The 20,328-nt window shown below is 41.3% G+C and overlaps 1 protein-coding gene across 1 annotated transcript in view; it reads left to right on the top strand.

The window, feature by feature from the left end:
• Positions 1–3,662: 3,662 nt before the first annotated feature.
• The window catches only part of LOC106566015 (metabotropic glutamate receptor 4), a 207,323-nt gene continuing 190,657 nt past the window's right edge, over positions 3,663–20,328 (top strand). Inside the window, exon 1 of the mRNA XM_014133787.2 lies at positions 3,663–4,631. Within this exon, the coding sequence (XP_013989262.1) occupies positions 4,086–4,631 (546 nt within the window). The 5' untranslated portion in view covers positions 3,663–4,085. The remainder of the gene's footprint in view (positions 4,632–20,328) is intronic.

The following is a 20,328-nucleotide window of genomic DNA, read 5'->3' as shown; positions in this document are numbered from 1 at the left end:
TTTCCCTCCAATAACCGGCAGTCAAGTCACCACCACAAATTAAATAATTAAAATTAGAAAACATTGGTAAAATATTATATTGTCATTTAAAGAATTATAGATTTACATCTCTTGAACGCAATCAACTTGCCAGATTTAAAAATAACCTTACTGGGAAATCACACTTTGCAATAATCTGAGCACTGCGCCCAGAAAAATACGCGTTGCGATACAGACCAGCCGTCATGTTGGGGAGATCTAAAATCGAAAATACTATGTAAATAATCCATTACCTTTGATTCTCTTCATCAGATGTCACTTCCAGGTATCACAGGTCCATAACGAATGTAGTTTTGTTCAAAAAAGCTCATCATTTATGTCCAAAAATCTCCGTCTTGTTAGCACATGATCTAAGCCCGCCGGACTTCACTTCATGAACGAGGGGAAAAAATATATTTACGTTCGTTCAAACATGTCAAACGTTGTATAGCATAAACCATTAGGGCCTTTTTTAACCAGAACATGAATAATATTCAAGGTGGACGAATGCATTCTCTTTTATAACGTATTGGAACGAGGGTACCCAACATGAACTCGCGCGCCAGGTGTCTAATGGGCCATCATCGTTCCATGGCTCTTGTTCGGTCAGATCTCCCTCCAGAAGACTCAAAACACTTTGTAAAGGCTGGTGACATCTAGTGGAAGCAATAGGAAGTGCCAAAATATTCCTCAGCCCCTGTGTTTTTCAATGGCATAGGTTTAAAGGTAATACAACACATCAGGTATCCACTTCCTGTCAGAAAATGTCTCAGGGTTTTGCCTGCCAAATGAGTTCTGTTATACTCACAGACACCATTCAAACAGTTTTAGAAAATTTAGGGTGTTTTCTATCCATATATAATAAGTATATGCATATTCTAGTTACTGGGTAGGATTAGTAACCAGATTAAATCGGGTACATTTTTTTATCCAGCCGTGCAAATACTGCCCCCTAGCCCCAACAGGTTAAGGCTCTGATTGTGCACAAGAGGTCACAATGTTCTTCTTCTTAGTTGTCCGTGGCTTCAATGACTTGTCATGTAGTCTAGAGCAAGCTAACAAGCTCACTGACCTCACTTGGGGCTTGGCTACTTAATGTACAAAGGATGTCAAATTATTATCTCATTAGAAATCAAAAATCACATTCCAATCTTAACACAAATACCTTCATAAATGTTCATATTATATACACAGCATATTGGATGGAAACTTGACAGTTTCCTTAAAGTGTATATACTTTCCCAGTTACAGTATTTCATGCATACAGTTGTTAATGACATCACAAAATGAAAAGCGATATTATCCTCTCTTGGGCAGGTGGGACGCTAGCTCAGCTAACTCTCACGTGAATGCGCGCCAATGAACTCATTTGCTTTCCTGAGTCAACAACTTCCAACTTCCTCTGTTTGCTCTCTGTTCATCATAGACGCCTCAAACAACTTTCTAAAGACTCTTGACATCTAGTGGAAGCCTTAGGAAGTGCAAAATGAACCCTAAGTCACTGTGTTCGATAGGCAATGACTTGAAAGGACTACAAGCACCAGACTTCCCACTTCCTGGTTAGATTTTTTCTCAGGTTTTTGCCTGCCATATGAGTTCTGTTATACTCACAGACACCATTCAAACAGTTTTAGAAACTTCAGAGTGTTTTCTATCCACATCTACTAATAATATGCATATTCTAGTTCCTGGGCCCGAGTAGTAGGCCGTTTAATTTGGGTACGTTTTTCATCCGGCCGGGAAAATGCTGCCCCCTACCCTAGAGAAGTTAAATTTGTTTTCCACATTCTTTATGTTAGAATTATTGTTCCATTATCCACTTTTTGGATGTTAGAGTTTAGGGCAGGCAAAACTATCTGGAGACAAAGGGACATTCCTTTAGCCAATTTTGGCGGGTAAAGAGAGAAAGTCTCCCTCTCTTGTAATTTACGACAGGGTGTAAACGGTTGATCATCCAGCAGCTCCCTCTCTGTGGGAGACAGAGAGGCCTGGTTACCATCCCCCCAGTCTAATCTGACCCATTCTAATCCTCACAAGACAGTCATGACACACTTTTGCAGTATAATATTTTTTCACAACCATCCATTTCATAAATGGAAGACATAAGAGACGTGAAAAAACATGGTTGTGTTTTGTTCTACCTCGGGTTGGGGGATCTCAAGAACTAAAACCCTTTTTCAGGAATGGCCACTAGCCTATTATATTTGCTGCGCTGAAGAAGGCATGGGATTAGTGACTTCGATTTGGGGATGGTGCAGCAGATCGGTGGGCTACACCTTTGGTGATATAGTTTCTTTATGCAACAGTATATTGTGTCCAATTCACTCAGTATTCTACTTTTTTAATGGGGGCCCATCACAGATAGATATTGCCTTGGACTATCAAAAAGCTCTCAATGTTTAATTTTGCGTGGCAGATTTTCCAATGACACACTGCTTCTACATTGTGCTTGACTAGGATTTGTGTGAACGTACTCACGTCAAGTTAAACCAAATCATTAAAATGATATGAAAATGATAAGTGGCATAGAGATGGAATTGAATCCAATTTGGGCTATCTTGGGACAAGATATTGGGCTATCTTCCCACAAGTGAATGTGGGCGTGTACAGTTAAAGAACCAAGTCACGCTATATGGGTTTAAACTTTGAAGAGCTAGTTCTTCTGGGGACATTTCTCGTCTTACCTACTCCTGTATCAAAGCAGCTCTGCTCCTGTAGTAATATTGCAATTAACATTTCACAGTCTCTTCAGAGAAACCATCCCTATGGTTTGATGCCTTACAAGGTGCTGACTCCGATATGCTAGCTTTGTGGGAAAGAAAGGAGTTGGAAACGTGCAGTTTGAAGAATAGGAAAGGAAGACTCCAATAGGAGAAAGTGTGATGATTCATCCAATATCTTCCTCCTCTCTGATCTGTCATTCGACAGAAGGGATAAGAGGTGTCAATAGGAATGTGGAATTTCTAAGAAAGACACTTAACATATTGGTCTGATGTTGCCTTAGTGTCATCTTAACATGTTGGTCTGATGTTGCCTTAATGTCATCTTTGGATCGGGAACGGTCGGGAAAAGGTAAGAACTAAACAACAGAAGCAACATAATTGTATGGAGGAAATATCTGATTTATGTACTTACAGTAAGAACCGAAAGAGATATAGTACATGTAATCAAGACATGAGAGTACACGTCATACAAAAAATGTTGCAACATAACAATGGTAGGCACATTAGGACAGTAGACTAGTTTTCCTATTGAGTATGTTGAAAAGAGGCGTGTGGGAGCTAACTTTCATGCCTTTCGACCTTGGGAGTCCATGGCAACCCTTTTTAAATTCAAGATAGAGAGGTGGGTGGGTAGGGAGGGAGGAGGGAGAGAGAGAGAGAGAGCATGTGAGAGTGAAAGACGGCATGTGAGAGAAAAAAATGTCTCATCATTCCACACAGGATTGCAGCAAAAGGAGTTTTGACAGAAAAAGAAAGCAGTGAAAAGCTCAAACCAACACAAATCCCTTCTCATCTCTAGCCCCTCTCATTCTGTGTTGTGTTTCTCATCGCTCCTCCTCTGCTTTATCTTGCAGGAATTCACTCAGCAATCCGGAGAATTGAGCCGAGTGGCCTGAAGGCTCTGACAGGAATCAACCCCCCCCCCAAGGGAAGGGGAGAGATTAAAAACTCCTGATCGACGTGGAGGGAGAGAGTGAGAGAAGGAGGGAGAGAGAGAGGGGGAAAAAAGAGCTTATCATTTACCTTTGCTCTTCTTAATGCCCCTGTGAGGGATCGCCATAGGCAGGGTGGTGAGTAACAGCGGGCAGAGGAGTACCTGCCCACCACACTAGTCAGACCATGGAGTGAGGAGAATAGAAGGAAAGAAAAAGATAAGAAAAGAAGAGGATATATCCTTTGAAGAACCAAACTTAGAGCAAAGCAACGAGAGACATCACCTGTTCTGTGCCCACCGCTTCAAAAGGTATTATTAAGATCAACCCCCATGACATAAAGTAGTGTTCTCTGTGTTCCTGATTCCGCTGGGTTCTAGAGTGTGTCTGTATTCGTGTCTGGGCTGTGGTCATGGTGTCTCAGCTCCAGGGGTGTGCTTTGTATCGGACAGACAGGATCTGTCACAGAGGCAGCCTGATCAGGCTCTTACTTCTACTCTACTGCTCTCTCATGACCGCCCAGACTGCCAAACCCAAAGGCCCGGGCGGCACACACCTCAACTCCATCCGCATCGATGGAGACATCTCCCTGGGAGGCCTGTTCCCCGTGCACGCCAGGGGCAACGAAGGCAAGGCCTGCGGGGAGCTGAAGAAGGAGAAGGGGATCCATCGTCTGGAGGCCATGCTGTTCGCCCTGGACCGTATCAACAACGACCATTCCCTGCTGCCCAACATCACGCTGGGAGCACGCATTCTAGACACGTGTTCCCGGGACACCCATGCCCTGGAGCAGTCGCTTACCTTCGTTCAGGCCCTCATCGAGAAGGACGGGACGGACGTCAAGTGTCTTGGCGGGGGAGCACCCATCATCACCAAGCCTGAGAGGGTAGTGGGAGTCATTGGAGCCTCGTCCAGCTCTGTGTCCATCATGGTGGCCAACATACTGCGGCTCTTCAAGGTAAGGACCACCCCTTGGGGGTTCTTCACTACATGGTTGTGTGGTTGTGGTGGAGTGTTTACAGTGTGAGTGTCTGTATGTACATTGTAGTCAGTGGCGATTTCAACATGTACCTCTTGGTGGGTCAAACTCAACCAATTTTTATAGATGCCAGCGAAGCCACTACACAACACAACAATAAACAATGCATTAAATGTACTATAACGGTGACAAACGGTGCCCACAAACTGTTCGGGCCTACATACAGCTGTCCCGACCGCAGAGCTTTCCTTTCTGCACCATGGAGTGAATCCTTATCACCGCTACACCTGGCTATCAGCTGAGCCACGTCTGGCAGCAAAACATTTTACTCACTCTCATTTAGTGCCATTTTAAAAACCATAGCTGATGTCTGACTTGTTTAAATACATTTTGTTTCTTTGGCTCCTTGTGGATTGTTGTAACTCGATAACAACCACATTCTCCTTCAATAATAACACATGCCAACATGAGTTTTGACTTTTGAACCATACACAAACATTATTACATTGATGTTCAGTAAATTCATAATGTTTGTTTTCATGTATTTAACACTTAGCTCTAAGTATAAGCAAGTGCAGGAAAATAAGCAGCGATGAAGTCGGCCTATTCGTTCAGCACTTTCGAAATGGACAGCAACAGAAATTCTGATAGATGTTAGTAAAGATAAATTCAGCAAGATGTTGAGGCCTTAACTTTACTCTTCATAAAGTCCCCACACAGAGAGAGAGAGAGAGAGAGAGAACTTTTATAGACAATGTACCGGCGCACAGACAGTGCATTGAGCAAACTAAACAACCTTCGCAATATGAAATGGAATTACATTTGGCCTATTACTGAACTTCTGTTGAATGGCAAACCATGGCAAACATGGTTACAGACCCAACAACATCGCATCCCCTTCCTTGTGGAGAAAAGCGCACGAGCTAATTATAATACACAAAGTAAGCAATACAATTAAATGCATAATTGTAAAGTGTGACCCACCACCTGGATATGGTCCTATGTAGCAAAATTTGAAATTGTGTTTTTTTAAGATGGGATAAAAGTAGAAAACGGTATATCATACACTGCAGTTGAGGAACAATGGGAAAGTAATTCTGCTTTGAAAGTTGATAAACTGTATCCCCAATTTTGAGAAAATTGCTATTGAATGTTTTGGTAAACCTACTGGAGAGCTCTTCTTTGTCTACCCCCATTCAGCATCGTTCACACCCTCTTAAGCCTTAGCCCCATCCATAAGGATTCACATGTGAGGCCATGTGCTAAACAGAATGAGTAGTGTAGTAAACAACCAAAGATTTCAAGACTAAAAGTGGTAAAAGTAGTAGCCTACAATAAGGAAAAAATTCCAGGTAAAAATACACTTCATCCAGTCCTTGGCCTATATCCTAATCTGACTTTGGTGCAGGTCATGTTGTTCTTCACATTACTGTCTCTGATAAAGGTGTAAACAGTACAGTGAAATGGTCACTTGCATAGTAACAATATCAAAAACAGATAAAAAATATTTCATAAATATTTAATAATTATTAGATTATTCTTACCCAGTCATACTTGTCTAAATTGATGGGTCACAACTAGCTAAGTGGATGGGTCACTATTGTCTAGACATGTACACACGTTCATGAATACAATAGATGGCCATAAACACCCCCAGACACACATGACTAACTTGATGGGTCATGTAATCATCTGGCAAAGTGAAGTCTTTTGTTCAGACATGTAGCTACAGTAGCGAGCGAAACAATGAACTGGCATAATCGCAACTCACACTACTACCAATACAAACATTGTCATAGCTGTAGTATGAATCTGCAGGTAGCTAAAGCAGAAAGTAGCACCTGCTAAATTCAGGACGTCAATGTTGTTGAGAAAAGTAGCAAAATGTTTGTAGTTCCTGATGGCAAACATTATATCTTTTAAAAACGCCGCTGTAGAAAGGACAATCTATACATACTGAGCAGCTCACATTATAGACAGAAGCATGCTACATGGCAGACCAATCCAAACTCATGTCCAGCCCATCCATTATCTCAGCCAATCATGGCTAGCGGGAAGGTTCCCTCCATTTTCGTGACTAAACCAACTAGGCTTGTAATTTAACAATTGTATTCGTATTTACAGATGTAATACAAGTTTGTTATTACGGCACATGAAAGTTCACATACTCCAGAAGGCATGTCTGGCAAAAAAACTATTTTTTATTTAAAAAAATGTAAATATGTTCAAATGCCTAGCTTCCTGAAACAGGTCACAAATTATGAATAAGATACTAATGAGATAGTCCTACACTGGATATATAAAACATTAAGAACACATGCTCTTTCCATGACATGACCAGGTGAATCGAGGTGAAGGCTATGATCCGTTATTGATGTCACTTGTTAAATCCACTTAGATCAGTGTAGATGAGACTGTCACGTTCGTTATAATAATAATGGTCGGACCAAGGCGCAGCGTGAGTAGCGTTCCACATAATTTATTGTGAAAAAAAAGTGAAACTTTAGAAAAATACAAAACAAATAAAGAATAAACGAACCGTGACTACAATGAGACTACACATAAACAATATCCCATAACCCACAAGTGAAAAACAACCTACTTAAGTATGATTCCCAATTAGAGACAACGATTACCAGCTGCCTCTAATTGGGAATCATACAAATCACCCAAACATAGAAAAACTAAACTAGAACCCCACATAGAAAAGAATAACTAGAAAAAACCCCAGTCACGCCCTGACCTACTCTATCATAGAAAATAAGAGCTTTCTATGGTCAGGACGTGACAGAGACAGGTTAAAGAAGGATTTTAAGCCTTGAGACAAATGAGACATGGATTGTGTATGTGTGCCATTCAGAGGGTGAATGGGAAAGACAAAATATTTAAGTGCTTTTGAACAGTGTATGGATGTAGATGCCAGGCACACCGGTTTGTGTCAAGAACTGCAACGCTGTTGGGTTTTTCACGCTCAATAGTTTCCTGTGTGTATCAAGAAGGGTCCACTACCCAAAGGACATCCAACCAAATTGACACAACTGTGGGAAGCATTGGCGTAAACATGGGCCAGCATCCCTGTGGAACGCTTTCGACACCTTGTAGAGTCCATGCCCCGACAAAGGGCAGAAGGGGATGCAACTCAATATTGGAAGGTGTTCCTAATGTTTGGTATACTCAGTGAATATAAGCAATGTGAAAATGAAGATGTACAAACTAACTATGGCTTAAGGCAACGATGAACAGATAAGATACAAGACATGAGCGAGCTGAGACGGATGTAGCCTATATGCCTCGTTCAGCAATTTTAAATGGACAGCGACAGAAATTAGAACATGGGCTGTTCTTATAGTATTCTCCTTATCCACCAAGTCAGAACCGTGTAATACATAACGGGGAGACATAAGCAGACAATGAAAGCTCTTACAATATTAGATGATGACATTTCTCTAAAAGAGGCTATAGGCTGCACCACCAAGTCAGAACAGTAGGCTAAATTCTGAGGGGGAGAGGGACCAAATTCTTATGCTACTTAGCTTCTTACACAACATAAATATAGTGTTACATTCTTAGCTACAGTATAAACATCTCCCTGGCATATTACACCACTTATGCATCATACAAGACATATTTTTGGACTCACCATTGTTGTACTGTGCTCACTTGAACAGGACGGTGGCGTGGGGGTCCTTGTGAGCCAACTTCTCAATTATTTTGTCGTCAAAGTCTGTCATTCTCTGGATGACGTCATGCTGGATTGACAGCATGGCCAATGCATTCAACCTTTTCTGGCCCATGGTGCTGCATTTTAATTGGATCGCGACGATGATGATGTACCCTTAAAAAGGTGTTGGTCATCGTAATGGCTTTGTAGCCTGTAATCTCTTTCACGCATCGGTTTAAAAAATACACCTGAAAATGCCTAGGCAGGAGTCGGCCAACTCGTCATGGCCATGCAGTGCTGTCTCACAATTGCCACACTATTTAATGCATGCTATAATTCTGGCATTCATTCTACACATACCTATTCTCCTCTGTTTGTTGGTTGTGAAGGTCATGGCTCATCTATGTGTGGTGTGTAGCTGAGCCACAATGTTTGATTTCCCCAGTAATCCCAGTTTACCTGAGTTGTCTACCTGTGATGCAAAATTCTCATGTTTTGTGACCCTTTCAGACAGATGTTTTAAATCCTTAAACCCAGACTTGGAAAACACACCTTCTCCATTGAGTAGCAGGCAGGGGTCGCAAAATACTGATTGCTTTGCAATGCTCGTAGTTTGCCACTGCTTCCTCCCAAACCACTCATTGTTGAATTTGCGATTTCCGACTTGTTTATGTCCTATGGCCGATGAGCACAGAGATGTTTTATCTCTTATTTCTCTTCATATGACAAGGATTTAAAAGGATTTGCCAGTAGATTGTTGATGTGATTCATGATGATGACTGCTTATCTAGCTAGCTAGTGTCATGAGGTGGCCCTTTCTGGGTATAGATGATGGCTTCCCTCTCGCTCTCACTATCTCCTACACCCAGGTTCTGTTATCTCAGGTTGTAAATTCCTGGCGGATACTCTCTCTCTCTAGAGAGAGTTTCACAGTAGAACAAAGGAACTTCTACTACATCACAGAATATGAGAATTGAACAATATCCATGTTTTGGAGAATGTGTAAACGGTCGGTGGAGAAGCCAGCTACGACCCGATCCGTTTTGTTTCATGTTTGTGACCTCATGAAAGACAATACAGCCACATTACCATAACTCTGTTTATACAGGTGCCATATGAGGTTTGCATCTAATTATTGTATAAAATGAATGAGTAAAGATGAAACTGTTTGTGAAATGATGTGATGTTAAACATTTAATGTGAGAGAATTGTATTCCCTTTAAAGTTTAAAGTCATTGGTCTGCCCCTGTGAGCACAAACATGATCATGCATCATAGAACCGCCTTTTCTATTGTTACGAATAAAACCCCCTCCTGAGGAAATCCTCTTCAGACCACGCATACCTCGTTGTAAGCTGAGGTGGCACAGGATTGAGTAAAACTGAGCAAACCCACAGCGTGAGCTGTGATTGCGAGCAGTTTAGACTAAGCAAACCCACAGCGTGAGTTGTGATTGCGAATAGTTATTGAATTCCTAACCATACCACGTGGAGCATTGGCTACATGGCTGGAAATGGTTAAACTCTGAGACTATCGATCCTGACAGAGTAAGAGCAAATATTGGATACTAATTACTAGTCTGCAGCTAGAAATTATGGAAACCTGGGATTAGAATACGGACAACCGCCGAAACATCTATTCTATTAGAACATTTCTGAATGGTACTCTGAAGTATCCATTCTAACCACAAAATACTTCGATCTTCAGGAAAACAGAAAGAGAGAGAGAGAGACTCGGATGAACTCTCCAGCAGACAGAACGGATTCCAACAGAAAAGATCACGACACATGGGCGTAAATATTTATTGATTGCAATTATTCCCGAATGAGTGAGCGTTCATGTGCAAAGGATTAGTATTGCAATTAATATAATTATCAACTGTGTGTAGTGATCCCTTTTGTCTCTCCCGCTCTTTCTCAGTCCAAACCCACTTCCCTTTGTCCACCAAGCCGTCATATCGGCTTAGCCCACTAGGGAATCTTCCCTATCATTTGTTAGTAATGTCATGACGTTGGCCTGTGGGTAAGGTTTATGACCCCCCCCCATGAATACCTTTCTCCCTTCCCTCTCTCTCTGACTCTACTGAAGGACTCTTGAATAACCTTTGTTAAACATAGAGAGTCTGGGAACATCAAAAAAGTGGGGGGAAAGGAACCATATTTTGGTAATAGAACCAGTTAAAAATATGCGTTGGTACTTAATGAATATGATGTCAGTTCGGTTGTCATCTGAGACATTATGACTGATGACAGGACGACATAAACTGTATCTGGGAAAGTCTACACATTCTAGTTATCAGATTCACGTGGAATTGTTGTGCAATTTAAATGTTTGAATATGAAGCTATTTGTGAAAAGATTAAATGTAATTTTAGCTTCCAAATGAGAGAATTGGGTTTTCATAAGGTTAGAGCCCTGCTCAATCAGTGGCCCGCCCCTGTGAAGAGACATGGGTTATAAACTATGAAACACACCCTTCTCTCCCTCCACTATATAAGCCCTTGACGAAAATGTAACCTTCTGTTCCGAGGACGATAGTAAGACGGTCCATACGTTAAATAGGACTAACATGTCAACTACAGAACTAAGCCAACCTCAGCGTGAGCTTTGGTTGTGAATGGTCTGAACGTTGAACTCTTATTCACTAAAGACGTGAGATATCCTAGCCGTTAAGTTAGCAACAGCAGCTGTAAACGTGGGCTAGGAAAGGACGGACAACGTATCCAGCCTAACACACAACGAAGATACTACAACGTATTCAATTTATCACCAGAGACATTCTTCCGAGAACAGCAAGATCTCTGTTGGGCAACACGACCAGCATCTACGGCCAACCTACCGAAGCGCAGCTCAGAGTAAATATTTATTGCATTTCCCTTTTCCAAATGGGCGGTGATTTAGAATGCATAAGATACTGTATTTATGAAAGCTTAGCTTCTCCCTTTGTTCCTCAGTCTTCCCGCTCTTTCATTCAAGCCCAACCCCCTCTCTTTGTGTAACCAGCCGTCATACAGGTTCCGTCCACTAGGGACGTTTTCTGTATGACATCATTTGTATTCTGTGTATATGTAATTCTGTGTGATTAGTTAGGTATTTAGTAAATAAATAATTGAACCCAATTTTGTATTGCTGATTCAACTTGTTAGCCAGGGTTCGTGAAGATAACCAAGAATTTACAACTTTCAGATGAGACTGAAATAAGGTGACGATTAATATTGACTGCTATTGATGTAAAATATTACTAGGTCTTTAAGAGTTTATTCAGAACATAACAGCTCTATAAACACTCTTTCGTGGTGCCCCGACTTTCTAGTTAATTACATTTACATGATTAGCTCAATCAGGTAATTTTAATTACAGAGAAAGGATTTTATAGAATAGCATGTCATATCACTTAATCCGGCATAGCCAAAGACACGGCAGTAACATATATACTGTTTGTTTGTTTATGCATTTCTGTGATTATTTAGTTAGTTAGTAAATAAATTATTTAGCCAATTGTTGTATGGATGATTCATAGTAAAGGCCGGGTCTGTGCAGACAACCAACAATTTACGACGTTTGGATAGAGACTGACGTGAGGTAAAGAATAATTCATTAACAGAAGACTAATTGATCAGATATTAAAATATCTGAAGAGTTATATTCGGAAAATTATAACTTTGTAATCTGAAGATTTTCTGTGGTGCCCCGACTTCCTAGTTAATTACATTTACATAATTAGTTCAATCACGTAATAATAATTTGAGAATTTGTTTGATAAAATAACAGTCTTCACTTTTAATGATGCCAAAGACACAACACTGGTTTGCTAGCTAAGATGTTGAAAGTATGATGTTGTCATGATCAGTCCAATCAAAGCTACGCAAGATCTAATGTAATTTGACATAGTTTTATCTGAGGCCAATGACCTTGAGCCTTCTTGGACAGGCGCTCCTACTGTAAATCTATAGCAGCACCCAAGGGGGCTTGAACTACCTAGCTCTCCCGTAGATTCTGCGGTGAAGTAGTGTACCCATGAGTGACAGAACACTGAGCCAATCACGGCCCCTCCACCACAGAAAGCACTGACCTAGGCTGAAACACCTGCATTTTGGAGCTGCTTACTCAAGAAAGAGTTTGGATGCTGCTTTATTAACTCAATGATTTTTTTCATTGTTTACTAAACTGATATGTGACATGAATTAATGCCGGAATAACATGCAAAACAGGCCTTTTTTTAATAGGTGGGGCTCAAAACAGATGGGTTTTCGCACCACCTGCCCTGAAAGACGGGTCGCCACTGATTGACGTGTTTCCAGTGTTGGAGTGAATGTCTGATATATATACACTGTGGCGTTTACAGTGTCGGATGTGTTAGGGCTAGTGAGTAGCCAGCTAATCTTTATATTTCAAGTCTAGCCAATTTGGATCTATTTGCTTGCTAACAAGGTAGAACAGTTGTACTGTTATGAATACACCCTTGAATAATTAGTGAGTGTTGGGACACAATGCAAATAGTCCTTGTAGCCATTTGATTATCTGTTCAGGAGTCTTATGGCTTGAGGGTAAAAGCTGTTGAGAAGCCTTTTGGTCCTAGACTTGGAGCTCCAGTACCACTTGCCATGCGGTAGCAGAGAGAACAATCTATGACTGGGGTGGAAGGGGTCGTGGACAATTTCTCAGAATGAGAACGATTCCTTATATACAGACATTTTAATGCTCATTGCATATTTATAAAACATTTACATTTACATTTACGTCATTTAGCAGACGCTCTTATCAAGAGCGACTTACAAATTGGTGCATTCACCTTAAGATATCCAGTGGAACAACCACTTAAAACATAGACTAGATAGCCACATACTGTTATGTGCGATGCTAAAATGCTGCTAGCGGTACGTAGTGTTATCACAACACCAAGTTCAGTATCACGATCTGCGATACCAAGAGAAAAAAACAAGACGTATTAGCCAAAGTCACAGATCTTTTGAGTTCAATATCATTACATTTGAGATGTTTTAATGTATGCAGTAGTGAATCAGTTATAAAGTCACACAATTTTTTTACAATCTAACTACATAACATAATGACAACCATTTGAATGGTACATCTAGATTTAGCCTATTTAAAATACAGGTGAATGCATAGTCTATAGAATTGTGTGCATGCACTGAGTTATTGAGCTTGTTTTGGCTGATTTCATGGGGCTACAGATGAAAAACAATCTATTTCCCTTCCATTTGGGACATATTTTATTGTGCTGATCAACAACATTTGCATAGAAGAAGCAATCTCTTCTTATATAAAAGTGCACGCTGTCTCGAAGACCCATGATGTCATTCACACACACACTCAGTTCGAGGCTCGAGCAAAGATAATCTTGACTGGGAGAGATGTGAGGTGGGGGAGATAAAGTGAAATAATAATGTTTTTGGTGAAATCAGCAATATTTTGCATTATAGTTAGCATATTATCACAAACAAGGTAGTGGGTACTAGGGTAGTGAATTGATGTTAGCTTCAGCTGTAAGATGGCAAGGAAACGTAGCCTACAGAGCTGGAAGCTACCGTTATCTTCTTGCATTGTAAAGAGTTCTAGCCTGTAATGGACATTGTTTTGCGAACTGTAATTAACAGTTTCAACAGTGATGCAGCCCAGCCTCCCAGTGAGTGCAGTAAGCCTCAGGACAGGCTAGAACCAGTATGAGAAGGGAGCTAAACAAATCAGAATATATTTTATATTTGAGATTCTTCAAAGTTGCCACCCTTTGCTTTGATGACAGCTTTGCACACTCTGTCCTGAGGAACCATTGCACTCACTGCGAGTCTGCACTGCATCTTGTTAGCTCCCTTCTCATACTGGTTCTAGCCTGTCCTGAGGAACCACTGCGCTCACTGGGAGGCTGGGCTGCATCTTGTTAACACTTTTGTGGTTACTGCATGATTCCATATGTGTTATTTAATCGTTTTGATGTCTTCACTAGGGATAGGTGTCCCGTCAATTGTTAATCATGCAGCGCCTTGTGTCACGATCACAGATTTTAGAGAAACAACAAATGTCGGTACACATAAATGTCTTATATCGGCTGAAAGCATAAATTCTTGTTAATATAACTGCACTGTCCAATTTACAGTAGCTATTACTGCGAAAAAATGCCATGCTATTGTTTGTGGAGAGCTCTTAACAACAAAACACTTTTTTTCACAGCAATAGGTTTGATAAATTCACCTCTGAAGGTGAAAAGTGTACTTACATTCTGAAATCTCACTCTGATTTATCATCCAAAGGATCCCAGAGATAACATGAAGTGTCATTTTGTTAGATAAAATCATTTTTCATGTCCTAAAAAGGTCCATATAGCATGCACAATCGATTTTGTTTTTCCACTCATTCAATTTGCAAAGAAAGGAATCTGTGAAAATCTAACTCTAAACGTTGTTTCAACCAGTCAAATCACATTCGTATTTATTCCTCAGAGATCCTACATCGTAACCAGACTTCACTATATCATTAGGAGTGTAGTATATCCTATAGGACACCAAATTTGGTCAGAGAGCAACGCCTTCATGGCACGCCGATGACGCAGGCGGTCTTCACTTGATCGACTGTAACTTTGTCAAATAAGCACCAATCGGGGTCAAACAAAGCTAGCTAGATAGCCAATGAGCTGGGCTTTAAATGAGTATCGGGAAACGCTGCATCTGTTGCAAAATGTAGCTGCTAACCTTGTGAGACAGCAAGCCTTTCCTTTTGGACAAAAATTATAAGACTACGGAGAGTTATGAAGTTATGAAAACTGTGTGTTTTGAAAATGTTAAACTTATAATATGGCTGCTAATATTGGAAAAGCTAAATCAAAGTCCAAGTATACAGATTTGAGAATATTCTTGCAGAAAAATGTAATGTGCATGTAAATGTCTCCTTCACGATTTGCCCAAATGTATCTGGGTGACTTCACACTAAATGTCATGTAGTTTGCTCCTACTTCAAGTTATCCATCTGAAACTTTCACATATACTGCAGCCATCTTGTGGACACCATCGGAATTACAACCAGAGTGATGGCTAGATGTGGGGCCTTTCTGTTGCATTACAAATATGGTGGTAGAAACCCCCCAAAAAACGGTTGATTTCTTTCTTTGTATTTTTTCTACCAGATCTCTTGTTTTATATTCTCCTACATTCAATTCACATTTCCACAAACTTCAAAGTGTTTCCTTTCAAATGGTACCAAGAATATGCATATCCTTGCTTCAGGGCCTGAGCTACAGGCAGTTAGATTTGGGTATGTCATTTTAGGCGAAAATTGAAAAAAAGTGGCTACCCCTAAGAAGTGTTAAATATCTGCCTCCAAACCATGGGAGTTCCCATAATCTTACAATAATCCCATTGGCCATCTCAATCTAAACATCCTTTGGACTCGGTTGCTAAGCAACCACAGCTAGTGCCTCTCACCCATAGAGTTGTATAGAGGGTACATAGTCAAAACTACAAGATGGGTTCTCTAGTACATCTCTATGCTCTCACTATCCTGAATAATAGGATGCAACAGCAGTTCATTTCATTGTCTCCTCATAGAACAATAACAGTTTGTCTTCCGACCCGGATTCATTACTTTGATTGCCCCCCCATGATAGAAAAAAGTAATTTTCATCCAGATGCTGTACATGGTCATAGCGCATACCAAATCCCATAGTTTCACTGATTTATAAGCCCAGACATCTTAATTGCTTTCTCTGATCTGTTAATGCTACTTCTGCTGTTGTTCAGGTTTGATTGCTGGAGTTGGCTCCAGCCTGTCAAACTACTGCCATTTCATTGAGTCATTCATTCCTTTTGATAAGAAATGCTTTGCCTTTACTCTCTTGGAAGTCATGCATTCAGACTCCGTTTTAAGACTAATTGGATATTTTGCACATCTATTACTAAACATCTCACTATTTGTGATAATTGGATTACACATTTTAGCCTGATAAAATTCATAAAAAAATATTCTGGTAAAGATAAGAAAGCCACTTCCAGCGATTTATTATCTTTATCTCAGATCCTTCCCTATGCTGTAGTTACATGTATCACCATGAATACTGGTGGCTCAGTTATGAATGGGTGTTTACACAAGCAAAGCTCTGCCTGTGTAACGCCATTCATCTGGCAGAGGGCTGTGATCAAAGAGCTCCTGTGGACGGGGAAGGGAGGGTGAGGGACGTGGCTGTGACAGCCCTTATGTTCTGCCATAAGTACCTTGAATGCTCCCAGCTGACTCCAACATCACAGGGCTATACAGTACATACCGGGAGGAGTGTATCCTCTATCCTCCTCAGCCTGGCTGTAAGCATAGCCCTGAGTGAGCCCAGCATGGTGGCAGGCTCTTACAATAATAAGCATCTCCGACAGCACTCTCTGATCCCATTCGCTCAGGAAACCTGTTGGAAGTCCTGCGTCATTAGCACAGCATACTCTTATCATTACTGCATATAGCAGGTTTCCCTACCTATTTAATGTGGCTCTCTCTGATCTCTTCTTCCTCTACCCCTTTACTCCCCTCCTATTTCTACATGACCCCCATCAAACTCCCCTCAAAATAACAGTCATGTGAGGCAGGTAGACAGTTCGATCCGGATGTGACGAGGAACTTGAAGTTGGCCACATGTTGAGTCAACACTGTTCTCATTATAGGGATAACCACAGTACAGTGCCTGCTTTTCTTGGGTCTCACTGGTGAACATTAGAGAACATTAGGATACAGCTCCTCATTCCAGTGTTTTCTTTATCTTTGCTATTTTATACATTGTAAAATAATAGTGAATACATCAAAACTATGAAATAACACATATGGAATCATGTAGTAACCAAAAAAGTGTTAAACGAATCAAAATATATTTTAGATTCTTTAAAGTAGCCACCCTTTGCCTTGATGACAGCTTTGCACACTCTTGGCATTCTCCCAACCAGCTTCACCTGGAATGCTTTTCCAACAGTCTTGAAGGTCTTGAAGGAGTTCCCACATATGCTGAGCACTTGTTGGCTGCTTTGTCTTCACTCTGCATTCCAAATCATCCCAAACCATCTCAATTGGGTTGAGGTTAGGTGATTGTGGTGGCCAGGTCATCGGATGCAGCACTCCATCACTCTCCTTCTTGGTCAAATAGCCCTTACACAGCCTCGAGGTGTTTTGGCTCATTGTCCTGTTGAAAAACAAATTATTGTCCCACTAAGTGCAGATCAGATGGGATAGTGTATCACTGCAGAATGCTGTGGTAGCCATGCAGATTAAGTGTGCCTTGAATTCTAAATAAATCTCAGACAGTGTCACCAGCAAAGCACCCCCACACCATCACACCTCCTCATCCATGCTTCACAGTGGGAACCACATATGCTGAGAACATCCATTCATCTACTCTGCGTCTCACAAAGACACGGCAGTTAGAACCAAAAATCTCAAATTTGGACTCATCAGACCAAAGGACAGATTTCCACTGGTCTAATGTCCATCGCTCGTGTTTCTTGGCCCAAGTAAGTCTCTTCTTATTATTGGTGTCCTTTAGTAGTTGTTTCTTTGCAGAAATTCGAACATGAAGGCCTGATTCAGTTGATGTTGAGATGTGTCTATTACTTGAACTCTGTGAAGCATTTATTTGGGCTGCAATCTGATGCTGGTAACTCTAATTAACTTATCCTCTGCAGCAGAGGTAACTCTGGGTCTTCCTTTTCTGTGGCGGTCCTCATGAGAGCCAGTTTCATCATAGCGCTTTCCTTGAAGAAACCTTCAAAGTTCTTGAAATTTTCCGGATTGACTGACCTTCATGTCTTAAATGATGGACTGTCATTTCTCCTTGCTTATTTGAACTGTTCTTGCCATAATATGGACTTTTACCAAATAGGGCTATCTTCTGTTTACCACCCGTACCTTGTCACAACACAACTGATTGGCTCAAATGCATTAAGAAGGAAAGAACTTCCACAAATTAACTTTGAACAAGGCACACCTGTTAATTGAAATGCATTCCAGGTTAGTACCTAGTGAAGCTGGTTGAGAGAATGCCAAGACTGCAAAGCAGTCATAAAGGTAAAGGGCGGCTACTTTGAGGAATCTGAAATGTAAAATTTATTTTGATTGTTTAACTCTTTTTTTGGTTACTACATGATTCCATATGTGCTATTTCATAGTTTTGATGTCTTCACTACTTTTCTACAATGTAGAAAAGAGTACAAGAAAAGGAAAAACCCTTGAATGAATAGGTGTGTCCAAACTTTTGACTGGTACTGTATGTACATTAATAAATGGCTAATGGCATTACACTTATAACACGTCTACAAAGGGCTATAAACACAGCATCACTATAAACATAAACTTAAACATTCACCTCTTGGAGATAGAGAAACAAATTACTTGGATTGACAAGGGGTCAAGATTTATGGCACCCTCTATCATCAAATCAAATGTATTTATATAGCCCTTCTTACATCAGCTGATATATCAAAGTGCTGTACAGAAACCCAGCCTAAAACCCCAAACAGCAAGCAATGCAGGTGTAGAAGCACAGTGGCTAGGAAAAACTCCCTAGAAAGGCCAAAACCTAGGAAGAAACCTAGAGAGGAACCAGGCTATGAGGGGTGGCCAGACCTCTTCTGCTGTGCCGGTTAGAGATTATAACAGAACATGGGAAAGATGTTCAAATGTTCATAAATGACCAGCATGGTCAAATAATAATAATCACAGTAGTTGTCGAGGGTGCAACAAGTCAGCACCTCAGGAGTAAATGTCAGTTGGCTTTTCATAGCCGATCATTGAGAGTATCTCTACCGCTCCTGCTGTCTCTAGAGAGTTGAAAACAGCAGGTCTGGGACAGGTAGCATGTCCGGTGAACAGGTCAGGGTTCCATAGCTGCAGGCAGAACAGTTGAAACTGGAGCAGCAGCACGGCCAGGTGGAACTGGGGACAGCAAGGAGTCATCATGCCAGGTAGTCCTGAGGCATGTTCCTAGGGCTCAGGTCCTCTGAGACAGAAAGAAAGAAAGAAAGAAAGAAAGAAAGAAAGAAAGAAAGAAAGAAAGAAAGAAAGAAAGAAAGAAAGAAAGAAAGAATTAGAGAGAGCATACTTAAGTTCACACAGGACACCGGATAAGACAGGAGAAATACTCCACATATAACAGACTGACCTTAGCCCCCCGACACATAAACTACTGCAGCATAAATACTGGAGGCTGAGACAGGAGGGGTCAGGAGACACTGTGGCCCCATCCGAAGATACCCCCGGACAGGGCCAAACAGGAAGGATATAACCCCACCCCCTTTGCCAAAGCACAGCCCCCACACCACTAGAGGGATATCTTCAACCACCAACTTACCATCCTGAGACAAGGACGAGTATAGCCCACAAAGATCTCCGCCATGGCACAACCCAAGGGGGGGCGCCAACCCAGACAGGAAGACCACGTTAGCGACTCAACCCACTCAAGTGATGCACCCCTCCTAGGGACGGCATAGAAGAGCACCAGAAACTCAGCCCCTGTAATAGGGTTAGAGGCAGAGAATCCCAGTGGAGAGGGGGAAACCAGCCAGGCAGAGACAGCAAGGGCGGTTCGTTGCTCCAGAGCCTTTCCGTTCACCTTCACACTCCTGGGCCAGACTATACTCAATCATAGGACCTACTGAAGAGATGAGTCTTCAGTAAAGACTTAAAGGTTGAGACTGAGTCTTCATCTCTCACATGGGTTGGCAGACCACTCCATAAAAATGGAGCTCTAAAGGAGAAAGCCCTGCCTCCAGCTGTTTGCTTAGAAATTCTATGGACAATTAGGAGGCCTGTGTCTTGTGACTGTAGCGTACGTGTAGGTATGTACGGCAGGACCAAATCGTAAAGATAGGTAGGAGCAAGCCCATGTAATGCTTTGTAGGTTAGCAGTAAAACCTTGAAATCAGCCCTTGCCTTAACAGGAAGCCAGTGTAGCGAGGCTAGCACTGGAGTAATATGATCAATTTTTTTGGTTCTAGTCAGGATTCTAGCAGCCGTATTTAGCACAAACTGAAGTTTAT

The sequence above is a fragment of the Salmo salar genome, chromosome ssa12 (assembly GCF_905237065.1).
Source record: "Salmo salar chromosome ssa12, Ssal_v3.1, whole genome shotgun sequence".
Lineage (NCBI taxonomy): Eukaryota > Metazoa > Chordata > Actinopteri > Salmoniformes > Salmonidae > Salmo > Salmo salar.
Note: the sequence above shows the minus strand (reverse complement) of the source record. Positions and strands in the feature narration are given on the sequence as shown.